The sequence below is a fragment of the Mastigoproctus giganteus genome, chromosome 7 (genome assembly GCF_048544385.1).
Source record: "Mastigoproctus giganteus isolate SK-2022 chromosome 7, ASM4854438v1, whole genome shotgun sequence".
Taxonomy (NCBI): Eukaryota; Metazoa; Arthropoda; class Arachnida; order Uropygi; family Thelyphonidae; genus Mastigoproctus; species Mastigoproctus giganteus.
The window spans coordinates 187,137,511-187,159,494 of NC_143581.1; the positions used below are offsets into that span (position 1 = coordinate 187,137,511).

General features: G+C 36.0%; 1 protein-coding gene across 1 annotated transcript; it reads right to left on the reverse strand.

Moving 5' to 3' along the window:
• Positions 1–346: 346 nt before the first annotated feature.
• On the reverse strand, positions 347–7,992 carry LOC150083424 (uncharacterized). Its single transcript, XM_090377268.1, has 6 exons — positions 7,821–7,992; positions 6,259–6,314; positions 4,916–5,017; positions 3,907–3,942; positions 780–812; positions 347–473 (listed from the first exon to the last, which is right to left on the reverse strand). The coding sequence occupies exons 1-6, from the start codon at positions 7,954–7,956 to the stop codon at positions 420–422; spliced, it is 417 nt and encodes a 138-aa protein (XP_090233394.1). The 5' UTR covers positions 7,957–7,992; the 3' UTR covers positions 347–419.
• Positions 7,993–21,984: the final 13,992 nt, after the last annotated feature.

A 21,984-nucleotide genomic window follows, 5' to 3' on the forward strand; every position in this document is an offset into this window, starting at 1 on the left:
GCAGAACAATCAGAATGTAAATATTGGAAGAACTATTTCTTAACTAAAAAGAAATCTGATTGAATCGATTATCAAATTTCTTGAAATGATTGAATAAAAGCTGTACGTCGTCCATGTTAATGGCTATTCAATGTGAGAAAGTTTAACGTTCTTCTAAAATATTGTTTAAAAATATATATTCTTACTATCACTATTTTGATTTACAAATAAACATGTATGAATGAAACCAAAAGTGATTGCGAATTAAACGAATTTGAAGTTTCAAAAACGATTTCAACTCTTCTTTTACTTTTTTATTAGTTATATTCTCAAGAAAACAACATTTATAATATCAGTTGAAATGGTGACTGGACAAGTATGTGGATAAGAAACTAGGGAATACTTCTTAGCATTAGTTTCGTTATCTTCAGAATTTGAAATCAAATGTTGCTGCGCACTCCCATCACCTCTTCAACGAAATCCTTCATGCACACCTTAAAATGAAATAAAAGCATCACTATATTGCTCCTGAGCATGCATATTCATCATATTTTAAATATTACATAAAATTATCTCTATCGTATTTTATTATATTTTAAATTTAAGAGTTTGTGTTAGTTCATTTATAATTATTATAAAATTAAAAGCGAAACATTATACGAGGTTTTTCTTTTTTTAATTAAATCAATTTCTTAAATTTCATTCAATAAATTTAACAGAAATAAACATTTCATGAAACTAAATATGAAATTCAATGGCTACTTCAATACAAGATTTCTGTAAGAAGAAAAAGGACTTACCATAGCTTCCTTGAATTCTTCAATGTGTGACGCCTGAAAGTGGAACAGAAATAGCTCAGAATTACTTTCTTCTCTGGGCATGCTTAAAAACTATCAACCTTAATTGGAAGAATTTGTTTTGATTGGACAGGAGGGAAGGTTAAACAGTTTTAAAGGAGAGGGTTAAATGTCTATACATAACTGAATACATCGAAACGATTTACCAGTTTGTATTCCGAAATGTAATCAAAATTAGACAAACTTAGGAAGTATTCAAACTAGAATTTTATTTTTGCAATCTTTAGAATGTTAAAATCTGCTTAATGACTTCAAACCTGGATACGTTTGAAGGTCATCTTTGGACAGAAACGAAAGAAACAACTTTGAATAAAAAGTGCATTTTATGAAAATCATTTCGTTAAATGACTGCGATTCATATTCAGAAATGTTTTTTTTTTTATAACAAGCCCTTGTTTTCGTTTACATGTAATTCATTTCAATTTAGATTAAATTCATTTAAGATAATTATTGAGAATACTAACAAAAATTGATAATGACAAAACGTATGCATGAAAGAAGAAGGGCTACGGTCAGTCAAATAATAATCCAGTACAGCTGTGGTAACCGAAGAGGCATTTCCCAATGCACGACTCGTCTTAACATCTTCTTCAAGCAGGAAAATGCACCATATCTAGAATTGTATAGAACTAGTTCCAGGAACACGAGAGTGACTTTTGAAGACTGGACTGTTGTGGGTTTTTTTTTAAATACAAATGGTGTGTTCTGACTACTTGATATATAATTAAACTATTGTGTACCATTCCGAATTGGACAGTTTTGGTTTGATCTAAATGGAGTTATATTTTTATTTTCAAATAGGTGCTAGAGTTTAACCCTTGAGTGGGTGTACTCTTCCCTGTCTTTGGGCAAGAAAAGAGGGATGGTTCTGTTGCAAGAAAGCATTCGTAAGCTGGATACTAAACTAGCCGGCGCCAAGTGCCAGAAATGGTTAAAAGTTTCTGCAACTGTCTGTGTGAAGTGGCCAGTCACTTAATGAAAACAATGCAACCCAACGCTAAACATGATACATGAATTCTATTACACTGATTAGCCTTTATCATTACTAGACATATCGAGCAGTAGGTTGTGATTAGAAGCCCTTTGGACCAGAGATCTTCCACCATCCAAACTGCAATAACGGTGGGAAACAATGGAATGCACGTGCATCTCACTAATACATATTTGCATCCATGGGATGACGGATGCAGAATTTTCTGAAGGCAAAATTGAGATCTCCTTGCTTAGAAAGTGGTAGGTTATAAGAAGGGCTTATGAAAATATAGCACTTATGTAATCTCTTTTCAGCATTTAAATATTCTGTATTTAAGTGGACCTTAGAGGTCTAAACCATGTCATTACGTATAATCAAAGGCCTATATACCTGTGTGGAAACAATTGTTTCAAAATGTCTTACGTTTTACGAGAAAAAGAAAAAAAACTTTTATTGTCCACACGACTCCACTTTACAATTTATTTTAGGTAGCTATCGACATTATTTTGTATACAGTAGTAATAAATATTGTTATGAAAGATGTTAATACGTTGTTATTACGTTGATGTTAGTCGCTGGAATATCCCAGACTTGTATACAGACTCCGCAAGTGGACTCTCTAAACACACCGACTCCAAGTGATGATATCTTCGAGCATCGACGTTGGAATCAGCTGGACACCATAACTGGGGTTACTTCTATGGGGTAGAAGTAACCCCAGAGAAACGTACCAACTGTGTGGAACTACACTTAAGGTGGTAGAAAATGAAAAAGACTTTGGAGTAATTGTGCAGTCAGATATGAAATTTTCTGAGCAATTCAGACAGGCTGTCAGGGCATGTCATGGGGCTTGTCAATGATATATAGGAATTTTGCTAGCAGAGAAAATGAGGTGATTGTCCCTCTGTATAAGGGACAATAACCATGGTTAGGCCACGATGGTTAGGCCACGCCTTGAACACGGCGTACAGGTCTGGAGGCCTCATTTTAGGAAGGATGTAGATTTGATTGAGCGTGTACAGAGAAGGGCAACAAGATTGGTGAGGGGAATGAAGGGATCCTCTTACCAAGAGAGGCTGAAGTTCTGCAAATTGCAGTGACTGGTGACTAGGCACTTCCGTGGTGATCTGATTGAGGTGTATAACGCCTTGAATTGGTTGAGCAAGCTGAATTCTGATTGGGATCCTTCCACTTGATCAGATTACGAACATTAGGGGGTATAAATTCAAATTAAGAAAGGACAGATGTAGAATAGATGTCCGGAAATTTGCCTTTAGCTAGCGGGTAGTTAATTGCTGGAACAAACTTCCATCTGTCGCTGTAGAAGTTGATAGGTTAAATAAATTTAAGGAGGAACTGGACAGGCATTTAGAGGGAATGGTGTGATTTTTTTTTTTAGCTGATGCTGCATAAGCTCATACACTTGCTTTCTTGCATCACATGCCACTGCTAGTACAACATTGGAAAAGAAATATGAAGATATGATTGGAGAAATAGTTTAAAGGTTTTCATCTTCTTCTACAGACAGACAAGTTCACCTCCTCCATAGGATCCTTAGTTACAACGTATCTTGAAAAAAACTTCATTTATTCGAAGGTAACCAAAGTAACATATGAGGTTTGTTGTTTGTTATTTGGTTTTTAGGATGTTGTTGTGTTTTGGTTTTTAGGAGCATTAGCAACTAAGGCCATATTGCTCCGGGAATAAGCGGTGGTCATTCCCTGACCTTTCCGCATCTTCCGCATTTGGTGGTGACGGGGTCAACTCCGGTCTAATCCAGAAGCGTATACTACACAGTACCGCTCCTTCCCACCTGGTTACGGAGGCGCCTACCATCTGAAGTATCATTACCGACAAAGTAGAGTAACTGAGTTGTCGAATATAAGGCAGGACAATGCCAGATTGAACGTGAATCAGTGTGTCATCATCTTGTGGGTTTCATTTATATTGTCAGAGAAAGTTAACCGACTTATTAGAAGATTTCATTTCCAATTGGGGAATTTTGTCTTTTCATTTCAAGTGTCTTATAAATTGAAAATTTTAAAGAAAACCATTTTTATTAAAAGCCGGAAGAAAATTTCTTCAGAAAATACTTACCATGTCTTCGATTTTTTCTTGTAAGCATTCATCCAGCTAAATATAAAGAAAGTAAGAGTTTGTTAATTACAAGTTGAAAATCACAACATAAAATAACTGTGGTTATAAAATCGCTGAGTGCTTTACGTCATTCCACAAAGAATGAAAAAAATAAAGATTAAGGAAACTGTGTATAAACTAGCTTTATACACAGTTTCCTTAATCTTTATTTTTCTTCCTTTACTTTATTTATGTTCCGGTCTATCCAAACTAAAATAGTTTGGATAGACCGGAACAAGAGCGTAAAAACACACAATCAGTTAGTGATTCTAGTAATATTTCTGGAGGTTAATGTTTCCCGTAATCAATGATTCGATGGCTAAAATAAAACATCCTCTAATCTAGTCTGAATCTCATCAACTGAAATTTGAACTTACGGCCCCTAGTTCTGGTTATAACAGTGAAAATTCCACCTTCATTCTTTTTACTGAATCAGTGAAGATTGCTAACCTTCTGAGAGCCTTATAAACTGCAATAAGGTCTCCTCTGAGATGTTTAGTTGCGAGAAGCTCTGTAGTCCACATAATCAGAAACTTGAAAATATTGATGGAGAGAGAGAGAGAGAGAGAGCGAGAATTGAGAGAGTGAGTGAGCGAGAGAGAATGAGAGAATATGACAATGACTTATTGCTTCAAGTCTAGGAGCGTCACCTTTGGGCGGTTAAACTTTCTAATCTTAAGTAATGGGAGAATCCTAATTGAATTTCTTAAAATTTAAATTGAGGTTCAGGTTCCCCCAATTTCCTGATTTCTCTCTGTAATGGATATCTTAATTACAATGAGAAATCAAGAAATATGGGAAATATTTAAGGCAACAATAACGGAAACGTATTTTAGTTATTTGTAATTTGTATAAAAGGTGTATTTGCAAAGTGACATTAATATATTTTTAAAACATTAATTCATTAACATAGATAGGGAAGTTATACTGATGTAATAACGTACTTAATATGTTTCAATAAAGTACATACCTCTCTTGTAGGTTCTGTACAAGAATCATTGACATAAGCCAACTCTGGGTGTTCACTGTCAGGGTAGTGTTCCGACAAACATTGAGAAAGGGCCTCCTTGAACTATAGAAAGAAATTTCATTAGATATCCATTTAAGTTAGTCCACATACGGCATAATTTCATTTTAAAATTCTGACAAGCTGACCAAAATAATTGGAATGGATAAGTGATTCTAAGACTATGGAAGAAGAAAAAATATTATAGAACTGCAGAGATGTCAATCCACAAGTAGCCATAGAGATTAGTCAATGGTCGGTCATCTGCAGATAATCAACATCACTTGATATAAATGAAAAGTTCAGATTTATGTGCATTGATCATTGTTTCAATACCCATTTACCAATTTTCTTTTTGGATAAGTAGAAAATTTCGGCAGTAAAGTTCAGACTAAGTAAGAAAGTAAAGAATAATGAAGTATCACTGAAAACACAAATAGTAAAGGTATAACGTGACAGAGCAACAATTCATGCTTTTAGAGCTGATCTGTTAAAAATCGGTCAACTACTGAGTGCCGGGCACTCAGGATTAAGGGTCCGTAGTCACGAATGGTCGTTAGTGTAGTATCTCAAATAGGGAGCTTTGTGGTAATTGAAAAAGTTTCTTGTACCCTGGCTTGGTCTAAAACTGAGGAACTAACGAAAACGTTGTCTATTTGAGTCTTTCCAGTTGTTGTATGAAAAGGGTGGGAGAAGCGACTCCGACTTTTTCCTGGAGTAGCGATTAAATTCTTGGGGGTGAAGCGACTGGCAGATGTGGGCTGTGCGAGATTCTGCGCAGGCGTCTTCCCACCACCACCGCCTCAACGTTGGCTCTCTGAGCGAAAGTTGACGGGACAACTCCAGCTTTGAAAATTGTTAAAAAATACTTCTCTTCGCATAACTTATAAATGACCTTTATAGAATTATTAACTAACTACTTATCAACCTTTTTGTCAACAAAAGGAGAGTTACTTAGTTAAAGAAGCGCGCTATCGAAGTGCAATAAAAATGTTTCTTTAATTTTAACTCAAAAAGTAAATGTGGGACAACACAGAGACTTTTTTTTTGAAGACTGACCTAAAGGTTATAACTAAATGTATTTACAGTACACTAAAACTCAGGTGATTGCTCAACCACCGTGTGTTACTAATGCTAACATAAATTTCTCTTCACATTTTAAAGGAAAGGAGAGATCTAAACAGTAAATTTTACTTTACACCATCAAATAACATATTCGGGAACAACAACTAAATGTACATTTTTAATTGAGTAGTTTATTAATTTCGTTTAATTTTTAAGAGTGCAGTACAAAGGTGTATTCTTACCTCGCCAGTGGGTAACTTAATACATTCTGCAATTCTATTTCGGCTTTCTTCGTCCCCTGAAATCAGAGTAACAGTTTTTAATTTATAACTAACTCACTCCATTGAAAAGAACTCTTCGTGTAATCACTTAAGACAATTTATCTCTTCTTTGTGATTGTTATGATCAAATTAATCGTATGTTTTATGTCACGATATTCGTAGTCACGATATTCGTTAAAGAGGAAGGAGATTATATTCAACAAAAATTTGCATTCTGTATTGAGTTAGGTGTTTTTTGCTGAAGAATCGTTAGGTGGGATTTAGTTGACATTTAAATGTATAGGTAAAACAAGGGCTATAGTTGCCCTGCAGAAACTCAAAAATTGCTAATATTGAAGCAAGCAGAACATATCCCACAGTGCACAGACAATGGATTTATATTCTTTGGTGTTCTGAAACTAATGTGAAAGATGTGATGTCTTCTGTGAAGTAGAATTGGGCTCATGATAAAATTTTCGGATTCAGAGTAAAGAAAACCGAAGAAAGTTTCATTTATATCCTTGTGAAATTGATAAGTTTTGTTTTAAAAGAATTTTTCAATCGTCCCATTTGGAGTGTTTCCAAAAATCGCTTAGAAAAATTTAATCAATTTATTTTTAATAAAAGCCAAATGTTGACATTACGCTTCAAGACCAGAATTTTTTAAAACACGCTTTATTCTTTTTAAATAAGCAAAAATTAAAAAGTGGGGCTATTTCAGGCCACATTATTCTTCCATTTTGAAATTCTTCGCTTTTTTTATTTTTTTTCCGATTATTTATGTGGTTCATAATTTATTTTGCTATAGTGTGTTTAAAAACAGCCAATGTTATTAAACTAATAAATAAAAAACTATTTCTTTCGAATGAATCTAAAAAGAGAGCATAGAGCAATTTTTATAATGTTCTGTTAAAAAAATTACAATTGCAAATTTACAAAATTAAAACATTACAATTACAAATGTAAGACATTTGTAACTGTAATTGTCTTACAGGCATTAGATAACTATTAAGTCGTCAGTCCTACAAGTTTGATCACCCACGTCTGTAAAATGTGAAACAGGGGCTTCATTGGACTCTCTAAAAACAACTCTCCCTATTCAGAAATAGTAATTTAACTAAGAATTTCAGTAGTCCATAAACTTTTAAAACTCACGTTTGAAGAGAATTCTTGACTTCAAAGATATTTTTAATGAAAATGTAATAACTGAATATTTTAACAACCGAATAATATCTTTTATTAGATGGCCGAAATTCTACTAGGATACATTTTTCACGCTGTGAAGGTAGAATCTACAATTTGTTTTGAATGAGGGAGCCCGTTTCTACCATTAACAAAATTGAAGTTGTTACGACATGAATCTCTAATGAAAACTGTAGCAGTCACAGAGAATATTCCAACTTTGGAGTACAAAAAACCTTTAAGTCGGTGTTTATGTAAACGGTTTATTTACAAAAATTTACAATTTTTTTTTAAAATTGAAATAAGATATTGAATACTCTGCAATGCATACTGAAATGAGAACCCTATCACGAATTACTTACTGCAGATAACAGACATAATATCTTTTATCTTGGGAGATTCAGATGAGTCTGCTGGAGGTACTTCCTGTCCTGTTGGAAATGCGAATCCCGAACATAACGCTGCACCCGCAAGGAATAAGGCAAGCTGAAAACTCATCTTTTGTTCTTGCAAATTTCGAAAGTAAAATACGAAACGAATAGGGTAAGGGCTTGTGGATATCTTTTTATACCAGCAGTTTTCCTTGATTACTTCACACTGGCCTTGAATTACTTCCTTTCCTTTCTCATTACCGCAGGAAATTTAAACAAAAAAATAGGTAGAATGATTAGGCTTATCAAAGAAACATTTGGTCATTTATGAGAGCATCTAAAAAAATATAGTTTAACCCAAATGTTTGATATATCGATTTTTCAGTACATACTTTGCAAGTATATATGATTATAATTATTATTTATTCGATAGAAAATAATTAGTAAAGAAAATGAGGAATTACCTCTATGATGTGTTGATAAAACATTTCTGTGCTCATACTCTCTGTTGTCGAATTAACTGTGCAAATAATTTACGTGGATTCCTCACACTCGTCGACAAAAATCAATGATCCTATACACTACGGAATCGGAGGCTAGCGGACCACAAACCCGAACCAGAAATACATCGAATCACCAACCGAAATCTTCGAGTAAGTGAAGATCATAAGTCCATACTTTAAAAACAATTTAAACGCTTTGAAATCAATTTAAATAATGAGTACATACTTAAAACACTTTAAAATAAAATATTAAAACATAAAAATTAAAAAAAAACATCAAGAATCCTGTGACACGTTGAGAAATTAAAAGAATTTTGTTGCTTCCCTGAAGCGGACGGGGCTCTTTGACTAATTTCATGATCACAGTAAAGTAAAACCACCGGTTTGTGACGGATTTGGTAGCATGGAGATTAGTTGCTATCTTGGGACATGACTGCGAAAGACTATGAGTCTGAGATGGGGTTGGGGCGAAGTACATTGACTCAATTTTGATGCAATTTAATTTCAAAGGCATTGATTACACCAAATTATTAATTTCTGAGCAATTAATAATTTGGTGTAACCATGTTGGATGCTAAGTATTTTTGCTTCGTTCAATAGAAAGGTGTGGCCTTCAATGATCTCATGGAAGGCAAGTTCCGAAGCAGAGGAGAGGGACGCAAAGTCGGACGATGAATGTTGTTTTATTCTCGTATTGAGTGTACATGGATCGTCCATGTACACTCAATACGAGAGTTGACCCTTGGTATAAAGAGCTTCAATCCTTTCAAGATACATTGAAGACTAAATCAATTATTTGGAACGTTGATTGTACTGCATGATTATTAAGGACTACGTGTAGTTTCTTTGTGGGTTCGGCTATTCAATTGCGTTAGCTGGTAACATGTTGTCCAAACAGCTCAGCTGATTAAGGGAGGGACATATCTGCTCTATCACTTGGTCTATAATTTTCGATGATGAGTCTACGGATGTCTGGAGCATCAGGCCTTCCCGTTATAGGTTTAACGAGGGTGTTTATTTTCCGAGAATTCTTTCTAAATCTATGTTAGCAAGGGCGTATTTTAAGCATAAATGGAATTGTTTTCAACAGTGAGAGTGAGGCTTTCTTGAAGATGGTGAGGGAGTTCCAGATATTCGGCTAAGCCATTTTAGTATCTAGTACTCCAGTCGGATATATTGTTTCATATGTGCATGTGGGGCCGTTACCCAAATCACTAAGGCATAAAGAGCAACAAGGGTGACGTGTCTCTCTGCATATTGACATATCAAGAAATTCATATCAAAATATACGTAATTTGTATAAAACAAATGAAAAATAAAAACTGTCAGAGTTTTATCAAGAAATGTTTATTATAAATTTTTTTAAAAGTAAACGACAGAATTTCATATTAAACAAAGCTTGCATAGCATTCTCGTATTTAAATGCGAGTTATTAGCGGAGAAGCTAGAATTTTTGGGCCCCGATTTCAAAGTCCACCGAAGAGCCCTTCTCTCTATGTTCGTTAACGTGAAATGCGAATGACTTATTCGTAAAAATATTATTTAAAGAATGTATATTTTAAATAATATTAAACAAATCTAAACCATGAAAAAGTCAGAGTTGGTTTTTTAAAATATGAAATAAGAAACTTAGAAACGTTCTAAGAAATGCCACTTCAGTTCGTACCTTTGTACTCAGCATACATTTGCTGATTGGCTTCCAAAAAGGAGAGTTTTTTGAAAGGTTGTGGAATAAGCTCGGTTTCGGTATAGATTCTCGATCGTACTCGAGATAAACTCCATCTGAAGGAGGCAGTTTCTTATGTCTTGGCAGAATCCCTTATCTGTTATAATGACACGTTAAAATAATTTACAGACATTGAATTGGGAATCACCAACTAGCAGCATTCCAAGCTAAGTGAAACATAACGAGGTGTTCTCGGTTCGCTCATAAAAGTCGCTTTTGCTCATTTTTTTGTTATAATTGATGAATTATTAATATTTTTTGAAGGGCTTGAAAAATGACGAACTGTATACATTAAACTACTCGTTATCGTAATTACTTGTCATTTTTTTATTTGATAATGTGGGAAGTAAAAATGTTATCCCGGATATATGAAATAAAAACACCAGGAAATGATAAAAAAAATCCGTCTGTTTATTTGATAAGCCCAATCAGTGGTGATTAATTTTGCAGTTCCTAATAAAGGAAGCAATTTATCGGCTTCACTCCATCACGTAATCAACTTTTGTAAAAAAACGATTATTTAGAAGTTATGGCTTTCTGCATTTAGATTTCGCAATATTAAAATTTAGAAAACTTTCAATAAAGAGATGGGCAGCATTCACGAGTACAGAGTGCAGAAGTTGGTGTGGTCTGTGGTAGGTATTCCTCTTACGTTTTGAGTATTTCCTTTCAGTCTATCGTATACAGTATGGGACCGTTTATCCGGTATGCTTGGCATCTGAGGGTTGTCTCATATTGGGTGTATAAGGAAGTTGGACCACAAGGCTTAAAATGTGCAAAAACAAACAAGCAAGAATTATACATATAAAGAAAACATTAACTCATTTTCTCTTTTTTCATTGTTTGGCTTTCATATGAAGAAATGGCGAATTTGTTTATCATCAATTACTTGGAATCATCGAAGTTAAAAAATGTTCAGAACTAGTGTGTGTGTGTATAGTGTGTTCGTGTCTAACGGCACCAGGGGTTTCCCCCATCTCCGCGTTGCTTTCATTGTAGGTGTACCAGTTCACTGGGAAGGCCAGAGATTTAAAAGTGTATGGATTTTGTAAGTGTAGTGTTGTGTTTCGTTGTTCTTCTGGCCATTAGAGCCGCTAGACCCCGCTGGGGCCCAACGTTGTCCACACTATGCCTCGTGGAGGCAGACCAGGTACCCAGTAATTTTACGTTTTCACTCTGGCAGGTCCTGCCACCTAATTTCCTGAGATTTCAGTGGCTAGGACCTAAAAAAAAATAATAATAAAAATAAATAAATAAAAAAATAAAATAAAAATAAAAATAAAAAAATAAATAAATAAAATAAAATAAAAAAATAAAAATAAAAATAAATAAATAAAATAATTTAATAGTATTGGGAAGTAGTCACTGAAAGGTAGACTGAAAGGGGTTTTCATATGCATTTGGAATTTTGACATTTTTTTTTTTTTTTTTTTTTTTAAATTTTGACATCCGCTAGTGTTTAGGCAGAGTAGGGGAGAGACTGAAGACAGGTGGGGGAAAACCAGAAATATGGAGCCAATAGGGAAGGTGACCCCAGGTCAGAGATTTAAATTTAGACTATGTGGGGTTACGCTGTGAAAGTGAACAGAGTAGGGAAGAGACTGAAGGCTAGGGGGGGAGGAAGTAGGAAGTAAGGGGTCGATAGAGGAGGTGACCCCTGTGGTCAGTGGGGCAGGCCCATGTCCCACTAGGAGGAAAAGGAGGGCGAGGAGGGGAAGAGACAGTGAAACCATCTCCTTCCCTCCCCAGGGAACTGGAAAGAAAGTACCGTTCAAGAGAGCACAGGTATAGCCTGTTGCGCTGGCAGCAGAGCTGCAATGAGGTCAAGTCCATGGTAGGTCTTTTATTTGAGTTCTACTTCTTCTAAAAAGATGTCAACTTCTAGGATTGTAGGTCATTCCTGGGACAAGTCCTGTCTTTGCAGTTCAGGTTGTTGAGGTTGTGTTTGCAGTCTATCATCAAGTTTTTCGATTTTAATCTTCTTTCATTTAAAGAGGAGAAATGCTGGTTGGTGATTAGTTTTGTCTTTGCGTTGTCATGGTTGAGTGGCATTTCTTCTTTTTCTCAGTGAATGGCAATTTGTACCCTTCTTCTCGCGAAGAGTTCCTGGGCGAATCGTGACAATGCTTTATAGTCCTCTTCGGTTTCAAGGAGGAGAAATTCTTGTCCTCTTGGATGATATCTCACTTTTGCAATTAGAATACATCTTAGGTCTTCATATATGGGACAGTCGAACATAAGATGGTTCCAGTCTTCTATTTCTCCACAAGTGCAATGTGGGTTGTCTGTGAGTCTGAAGCCAGCGAGCTTTGCATTGAAGGGGCCATGCCCTGTTATTAAGTACGTTGTATGAAGTCCTGGGAAGAACCATGATGGTGATTTCGGATATACTCTGTTTGTGTTTGGAAAAAACTTGCGGGTGATCTCTCCTTTGGTGGTACCAGCCCATCTGTTTTGCCACTCCTGTAGCAGGTGGTTCTGTAAGCGTACTTTTTCTGCCTTCCTATTATTAGTGGGATCAGTTGTAAAATTCAGGAAGGTAACTGGGACTCCTTTGGAAAGGTAATAGAGCATTCCAGTTCTAACGATTTCTAGGTCTAATGGGAGCGTTCCTGCTATTACTTGTAAGGCTGGTGTACTCACTGTACTGCAGGCGCGGGTTATGGCACGGAGGATGGATCGCTGGGTAGAATCCAGAGTTCTTCTATTCACTACTAGTGTGGCCTTATCGTACCATATGGCCGAAGCATATGAGATTGCTGGTATGAAAACTGTCTTATAATAGAGTGCCAGGGTTCTCTTGTTGAGGCCCCAGTCTCTACGTGAGACCCTGGCCACCAGGGCCGAGTAGTTCCTGATCTTCGTTCTGATGTATTTAAGGTGTGGCTGAAATGATAGTTTGCTGTCTAGGCGAATACCTAAATATTTGAGCTATGGTGCCAATTTTATCGTACTCTCATCAATTTTAATTTGGGGTGGTCTACGCAGGGAGAGAGCCTTTAAGGAGAATGGATGAGGTTTTCGCAGGTGATATTGTGAGAAAGTTCTTTGCTGCCCAAGTTTGAAGCAGTCGAAGGGCATGGTTGGCCAGGGTCTCAAGCTGAGCTCTTGAGTTTGCTTCCACTGTAAGGATCAGGTCATCTGCAAAAGCGTGGGATTTGACTTCTCCTAGGTCCATTCTCAAGAACTCATCGAAGACAATGTTCCAGAGCAATGGGCCCAGCACAGACCCCTGCGGACAGCCTCTGTAGATCTCTTTTACTATATTCTTGTACGGGGTATTGATCTCGACCTTTCTCTGTGATAGGTAATCTTTTATAGTGTTGAATAGATTTATTGGCAGCCTGGCCTCCCTCAACCTACCGAGGACACTTGGCCACCAGAGTGAGTCAAATGCCCCTGCGAAGTCGATGGAGATCAGGAGGAAGTATTTCCTGCTGCATTCCCTCGCTGCAGTGAGCAGGTTTTTCAATGCATCTATCGTGGAGGAACCTGGTTTGAACCCATATTGGTTCACCGCCGGTAGTCCTGCTGCTTCATAGTGCTGGGAAATTCTTTTATGCAGTAATCTTTCGTATAGTTTACTCACCACTGATAGAAGTACAATGGGTCTATACGAGTCTGGATTCTCTGGCTGTTTGGTTGGGTTCTTCAAAATTAACTTAATATTTGCTGTCTTCCATTCAGTTCGGTATTTATTTTCCTGCTTCCATACAGCAGTTAAACAGATCCAGCAGAAGCTTCGGTGCATATTCAGCTACCTTTTTAACAATTTCCGGCTCGATCAGATCTAAGCCTGGACATTTCTTGGGTTTGATCCCTGCGACGGCTACTAGGAGCTCCTCCCGTGAGAAAGGGGGCTCCTGCTGTGATGTGTCATAATTCTGGTTTTCTTGGCACAATTAGTGCTGTTCTTGTTGGATTGGTATAGCTGGGTCCTTGAAAATAACGCCGAGAATATTTTCCATTGATTGCTCCCAAGTTGTGGTGAGTACACCCTGCGGTGTCCGAGTGGATGTTAAAACTTCGCCTCTGGGGAGTTTGTTGATGGTGACTTTGTAAACCACCCCCCAGGGGTTAGCATTTCCTGTTGTGGAGACCAAGCCCTCCCATGATCTCTTTTTACTTTTCTTAATAGTTTCTGTATAATGATTCCTGACATCTCTGTAGTGCTGCCTAAGCACTTCAACTTCTGTAGCTGGCCAGGTCCTCCGTGCTATTTGGAAGTCTTTCCTTCTTTTAATTACTTCTCTCCTTAGTTGCTGAATCTCAGGTGTCCACCAGGGAACTGCACCAGGCAGTGGATTTTTTCTTTTTATAGCTGTTGCACTGGCACTTGTAATAATTTCTGTTACCTTGCGTTGGCATGAGTCAGGATCACTCCATTGGTCCAGCATCTCTTGGTTATTTTCTACCGTTGCAGTCAACATGTTCCTGAAGAGTTCCCAGTCTGCTTTACCTATGGCAAATCTGTTATGGAGTTGCTTGATTGGCGGTGTTCTTGTTAGAGTTCTGGTAATTTGAAAGGTTATTACACGGTGATCTGATGTTGTCCATGAGTCTTCCACCCTCCAGTTGATTACGAACGGTGCAATACTTCCTGTAGCAAGAGAGACGTCAATCGTGGACTCCCAAAGAGTGTTGCAAAAGGTCGGAAGCTGGTGTGGCTGATTAAGGACTGAGATCTGGGAGCCAATGAGGAACTCCTCAAGAAGTTGGCCGTTCCTGGTACCCCGTCTGTCCGGTGTTGTGCTAAACCAGGCTGGCGAGCGGCAGTTTACGTCTGCACCAATTATTATCTTTTGATTCGGTAGTACATCAAGGAGGTGTTGTAAGTAATTAATTGCAAAAGTGATTTCTTCTCCGGGCCTACAATATAGTGCGACAATGTAAAAGGCGCCCAAGGCTGTAATAATGTGGGCGCAGGCAGCCCAAGCCGTACAAAGTTGTGTAATTCTGGTAGCAGTAATATGTTGGTTCCTGATTAGGATAGCCGCCCAGGGGGTGTCTACATCCGTCTGAATTATCTTGTAGTTCAGGGGATATCCCCTAACACTCTTTGCGTTCACATATGGCTCCTGGAGTAGGACAATATCAGCATTTTCTTCGTCCGCTTTGATACGGATTTGGTCGGCCACTGCTCTGGCCCTCTGCGCATTTACTTGAAAGAACTTAATCATAGTAGTGTTAAACTTTTTAATACGTGTCCCCATAATTGATTCGTCCTTGGTATAAACTTCTGGCTTTTATGTAGGTTGGACACTTGGGATCCCTGATTGAATGGTTGCAGTCTATTCTCAGTGACTTGCAGTTTATGCAAACTGGCTCCTTGGCTTTGTTGGGGCAAGCATTGTAATCATGCCCTTTCTCAGAGCAGTGACCGCAGGTGGGGGTGGTTTGCATGCATGTGTGGGAGGTGTGGCCGTATTTGCAACACCTAAAGCATTTGGGCACGGCTATATGCTCCCGGAAGCGGTGGCTTCTCCATTCAATGTAGATCCTGGCTTGATTCTTTATCATCTGCCATGCTTCTGGAGAGAGCTCCACGATCCAGTTTGTACTTGTAATCGATATAATCTTACTGTATGTAAGATTATATCGTCTGCATAAATTTTTATAAAAGATTTCTTAATTATTTCAAATATGTCATTTATACAGAAATTGGACATTATTGGCCCTGCATGAGTGCTCTGAGGTACTCCTGTCTTTACATTATATGATTTTCCTTTTGTATTTTCTACTTCAACTGTTATTTTTCTTTTGGTTAAATAAGATGCTAACAATTGATTGATTCTTCCCCTTATACCATTCATATTTCGGTAACTTTTGTTGCAATATTGGGATATCAATTAAGTTGGTCAAATCTATAAATAAATTCATGATGAAGTTATTTGTTATTTAAATGAAAGTTAAAATAAATGAAAGTTAAAATAAATAAGAATTAGATAAAGGATGAGATTATTTAATTGTCCTTTTAAATTCTCCCACAAGGTCTGTGTTCTCTTACCCTTCTGATATGAGAATAGAGTGTTGTTTATCAGTCCATGTTGATGTAAGTATTTACTAATATGAGAGAAAATATAATTTTCTATTATCTTATGTAGTACTGACTGTATTGATATTGGTCTATAATTGTAATAATCATCTGGTGGTCCTTTTTTATGTATTGGAAGAATTATCTTAAATGAAAGTAAATTAGTTGGACAACTCCTAGTCTCTTACCGTGCCATAAGTTCCACCAAGAATACAGAGAACTGTTCCTTATTTCTCTTTTCAATTCGGGTACTGTAATACAGTCCAGTCCATAACATTTCTTGTTCTTCAACTGTTCAATAATCTTAAGATTTCAGTATAATGTATATTGTGGAGTTAAGACTATACAAGAATTCATTATTTGAGGAAGACTATCTTGGTGGTTAAAATGTTTTTGGCAGTAATGATTACGAAACCTATTCACATCTAAAATAGCATTGCAAACTGATTTGCAGCCTCATATTGTTTGTTCGTATCATAAATCTGTTCTCATAGTGTTTTAATTTGATTTCCTCTTGATAATCTCTTCATTGTACTTGACAGATTATTTATGATAATCTGTTAAGATTATCATAAATAATCCATTTATGAGATATTCCATTTCTCCTTTTGAGTTATTTTCTTCTCCGTAAAATTTGATTGCAATAAGTTATTTTTTTTTGTTTTTAAATCACACCTGTCAGTTTATTTCTAAGTGTTTTATAATTGTGATAATGTTCTATCTTTGATGGACAATTCCTGTACTGCCTAAAATATTTATCCCTTTGTACCATTAATTCTTCTATTTCTTTAGTCATCCAAGGTTTTTTAAACTTGTTTCTCATACACCTAGAATTTAAGTTGCAAACTGAGTAATTTTCTTTTCTCTGTATAAACATTTACAGGAGAAAATCCGCCGAACTTTATTGAAAAACTTTTGGAATTAGCGTTTAGTAAGGCGCATTATATACGTCAAAGTTGCGTATAATGTACTTGGTATATGCAATAAGCATTTATAAAATAATTGAATGTTCCGAAAATTAGGGGTTGCGTTCATAAGATAAACAAATTGCTGAAATTACTGCCTTGGTTTGTAAAACAAGAGAATAACTGAAAAAGGTGCACGAGAAATATTATCTGATCGCAATATTCGGGGGGAGGAGAGAAATGAAAATTGAGGTGAGTTTAAATGTCACGAGCTTATTCATTTTTATTTTATTTCTAGTTCAGTAGCAGACCTCTGGAAGTGTAAAATTGTGTACGTTTTTTTGTTTGCCTTCCTCACATAATGTTGAAAGAATATTTCCAGAAATAAATGTTTAGCGATCAGATTTTGAATTAAATTGGATGTAAGGATAATTTATATTATTGTTTTGATAACGAAATTAATTTTTTATTGACTAAAATCTTGTTTATTGAGTAAAATCTTTGACTTCTCATTTATTTTATTGCAATGCTGCTTAATTATTCCTAAAATAATTAATAATGTAATTACTTTTACTACATATTAAACGACAGTGTTCGATTTTATAAATGAATGATTCAGTCTGAAATGAATCTAGTCCAAAATCGGTCTTCGTTCACTTTATATGCAAATGTTATTCAGTGCTGAGGTGAATCAAGTATATAGTTACATCATATTCCGGAAGATGGCAGCACTGCACATCTCCTCCGATATATCGGAGCTGTATTGAAACAAGTTCATAGCACGTATTGCATTCGTTTAGTTTGAACAATTGCAGTGTGTTTTGATTATTTAATTGTTCAATGTACTTTTAACATAAGGATTGCTTATGATAATCATCAGCTGGTATACTTGGTAAATGCCTGCTAATATTTTCCTTACAATTATAAAGTATAATGGCCAGTTCTTGATAAGAAGAAAAATAATTCATATATATATATATATATATATATATATATATATAGTAGATATGGCAAATAGTTAACAGTTGAAAGGTAAAATATTCAATTGTGAAGGTGATGCAAACAGTGGAAACTATAGCAAAAACCAAAAAATCAAAGACCTAATAAAGGTGAGAAGAGCTGATTAATGCCATCAATGTCTAGATAAGACATTACATCAGTCTTAATAACTATGAACATAGTATGAACGAGTAGGTGGTAACTAAGGGATGTGATATCAATCCTAGCTGACTTTGGTCCATGGTATAACCTAGTAGGGAAACATATAATTGTTATAGGCAAAATAAAACAAATAAATAAGGATAATTACTAAATTCCCATGTCAAGCCAATTGCAGTATAGATTGGTGGATACACATTACAAAGGACTTTATCGAGGGCTAACCCTTGCAATGTGTTTACCTACAATTAGCGAGCTATCAGTTTCTGTTGTCCTCTGCTTGTTATACCTGATGAATCATAAGGTATCATAAGGATATATAATTCGTTAAGATATACTAGATTATAGTATGAGATATTTAGATAAGGTGGGGGGGGGAACAATTTTAAGGTGGTTAACAAGCTAGATGACTTTAGCCCGACCGATAGCTTATAACAATTATATGTTTCCCTACTAGGTTATACCATGGACCAAAGTCAGCTAGGATTGATATCACATCCCTTAGTTACCACCTACTCGTTCATACTATGTTCATATATATATATATATATATATATATATATATATATATTGCAGAAACTAAGAGAATTGAAGCTGATTTACCCCGAAAAAAAATCTAGCTCTGCACCAGATATTGAATCTGGCGAATCACAAAACTTCATAAAGAATTTATTATTACTCGAACAAAATAATTATCCAAGATTTTTGTTTTTCAGAAACTAATACAGTTACTGGACGGAAAAGGAATGAAAAGCAGTGGAAAAAGAATAATAGAAAAATAAGAAAATTATAGAAAAATAAAAAATGTTTATATCGTACCAAAAACTTTAATTAAATCAAGATAAATAATGGTAAAGTTGTTTCTTGCATCCTACTATGTTATGATCGATTAAGGATTCCATTCTTCTCGTAATGGATCATATTGAGTTTAACTTCTGTGGCAGGTAAAATTACAGTTCTCGCTTGGATAAAATGTGGGAACTATGGGAAATTGCCACCACAGATGTCAAACACACCAGTCTATAGTTGTTCTTAACGTCTTTCTCACCTACTTAGTGGATTAGCGATAATTTAGCAACATGTGAGTATATCATCCAATATATTCACATGTAGTCATTTTTAATATAATGGGATCTATAGCATCCGTCTTTAGTTTGCTTCTATTCACTATTTTTCCCATACACCTTTCTCAAAAATTGCCAGACCACCTAATTCACAGCGCTATAACTCCTCGCTGATTCCTTGACTCGAATGATCCCTAAACCGTAGAGATCGTTGCAAAGATCGCTATGGAAATCGAATTTAATATTTGATTTGTTCTTAAATATTATATGTAATGCATGTACAATTAAAAAATTCGAAATTCTTCAACCATGGTGTGCTGATTCGCTTTGATACTCAGTGGTACTTATGACTGGGAGCTTCAAGAAATCGCGTAATTCAGCAGATGTCAGAAAGGGAGACATATGATTACTGACAGAAATATTTCCTGATTTCCTGACGTGCATTACAGAATATGATCTTCATAGAATATTTCTTTCTATTTGTGGTACGTGTCGATTGGAATATTTCTACATTTCTCCAAAAGAATAGTTTTAACTTGGCGAGTGATGTTTTTCTTTCTAGATTAGCAATTACACGTCATTCGAATTCTTCTTTTTATAATGGGCCATTTAATTGGTGTCATATTATTCTCCACATACCAATCTGCGTGGGTAGCACAGTGGTATCGACGTCGTCCTCCAAAAAAAAAAAAAAAAAAAAAAAAAAAATGCAAACGTTTTTGCATTTTTTTTGTGGAGAGTACGGCCAATATTTTGAAGATAACTTGTTCAACATTCACAGTGTTTATATTCGGTGCTTATCTTTGGCGCGACTAAAACTCAACGTTGATAGCTGAACGGAAAACGCGTGGTGCACATTCAGCACTAATGCAGTTAATAAAGCTACAAGGCGTCAGTGTATGATGTCTGTAAATTTCTCGTATTCTGTTCAAGATTTATCTCATATTTTTGGACGAAAAAGCACAGTATCTGGGGAAATACCATCCAACCTCACCTCAGACCTACTGAGTGACGTTGTGAAAACAGCTCAGAAAAAATCCTAATCTTATTGATGGGATTCGAATCCACTCTGGCATTGTTCACCTGGTGTGGGCGATCATATCCGCAGAGCCACATTGAAGAGCTCTTGGAACCGCAAAATTTCTGCCACTCTGCGAGACTTCTTCTGAGAAAGCGTTTCAAAAAACTTATGCCGAAGAATAGAGAATACGCAGGGTCTGTTACAACGATTAATTAGTATAAAATTTATGCATACTTTATTTGAAATGTCGGAAGAGCCTATTTATATGTGTAAATATGTATAATTATACATATAGTTATATATGTATAATTAAAGTTTGTAATACGAGTGTAAAAAATATTATAACTTCGGAAAAAATATCATAAATCATAAATTGTGAAGTGGTTATATTTCAATAATATATAATCAGAATACCATACCTGTAATTGTTCTTAAAATGTTTGCTACTAAGGGAATTTCTCTTGTATTCCTGCTTACTCTACCCCTTCCCCACACCACAAATTACCATCAGTAATCCACCATCATTATAGGATCCCAACGATTTTGGTACCGCTTTTCCATCGCGAAATATCTTGATGAAACCGCTCGTCTTGTTCATCACTCACATCTGCCAGATTTTCGGGGGAAAATTCGAGATGGGAATGAAGAAAATGAATTTTCAACGACATTCGACAGCTCATGTTTTTGTAGCACTCAAGTAAATTAGACAGCAACATTTCATAGTTTTCTTCTATCCTATTACCCAAAAAACCATGTACCACCGCCTTAAATGATTGCCAAGCTGCCAATTCAACCTCCTTTAACTGGGTTTTAAGCACAGCATCTTTCAGGAGTTTCCTAATTTGGAATTCTACGAAAATTGCTTCCTTAAGTTTGGCATATGCTAAATTAGGAAACACACTTCTCAAGTACGCAAATCAGTCACCTTCTTTATCTAGTTCCTTCACGAAATTTTTCATTGATCCAAGTTTGATGTGAATGGGTCGAAGAAGAACTTTGTTTGATTACTCTAAAGGAATATATATTGTATTACATTGTTCTGGCAATACAAACCAGAACTCGTCCCGCTTGTCCCGGTGTTGCACAACATAATGCTCTTCTGTCGCACGGCTGTACTACAAAGAGAAAAAAAAACAACATTTTGTGAACCCCTCCCCTGCAAAGCAACAAGCAAACCAATAACCTTAAGATCACTTCATATGTTCCAACCACAATCCTGATATTTTATGACATGTAGAACCTTAGACACGCTTTCGTGACTTTCTTTAAGTCCAACAGAATGAAACACAGGAACTGTTAGAAAATTCGTTGCCATTATGAAGAAAATCTGCTTTTAAAACTTAATTTTGAGGCATCTATGAATAAACGCTGTACATCTGACTTACGCACGACGCCTTGTTTTTGTTCTTTCAGAAGTCCAATAATGTCTTTGCAAAAACACATACTGTCCTCTGTAGCAAAATATTTCGAAAACTTTCATGTCTTTTTCGAACACTGAAATCTTTCTTCATCTTGCGAGTATATTCCAATGCTGTCATACAGAAGTAGCAATCATTAACGTGGTCAGATGGTTCTCGTCAAGCCACTTCCTAAGGTTTGTCGTACAGGTGATACAACACATGTGAGATGCCTAAGGTCTGTCTTGATCACCAATTTTACATACGAAATAAAAAAGAACACGAAAGTTTTGTAATGTCATAGATATTTTTCCTTTGAGTCTTTGGGGTAAACCGCCCACAAACAA

What these genes read in the sequence shown, in the direction of transcription:
- LOC150083424 (XM_090377268.1), bottom strand. Translation starts at nt 7,956, where the DNA reads ATGAGTTTTCAGCTTGCCTTATTCCTTGCGGGTGCAGCGTTATGTTCG. An exon ending in TATTATGTCTGTTATCTGCA is followed by an intron (nt 6,315 to 7,820) that starts GTAAGTAATTCG and finishes CTCTGATTTCAG; the next exon opens with GGGACGAAGAAAGCCGAAAT. An exon ending in GTACAGAACCTACAAGAGAG is followed by an intron (nt 3,943 to 4,915) that starts GTATGTACTTTA and finishes CTTTATATTTAG; the next exon opens with CTGGATGAATGCTTACAAGA.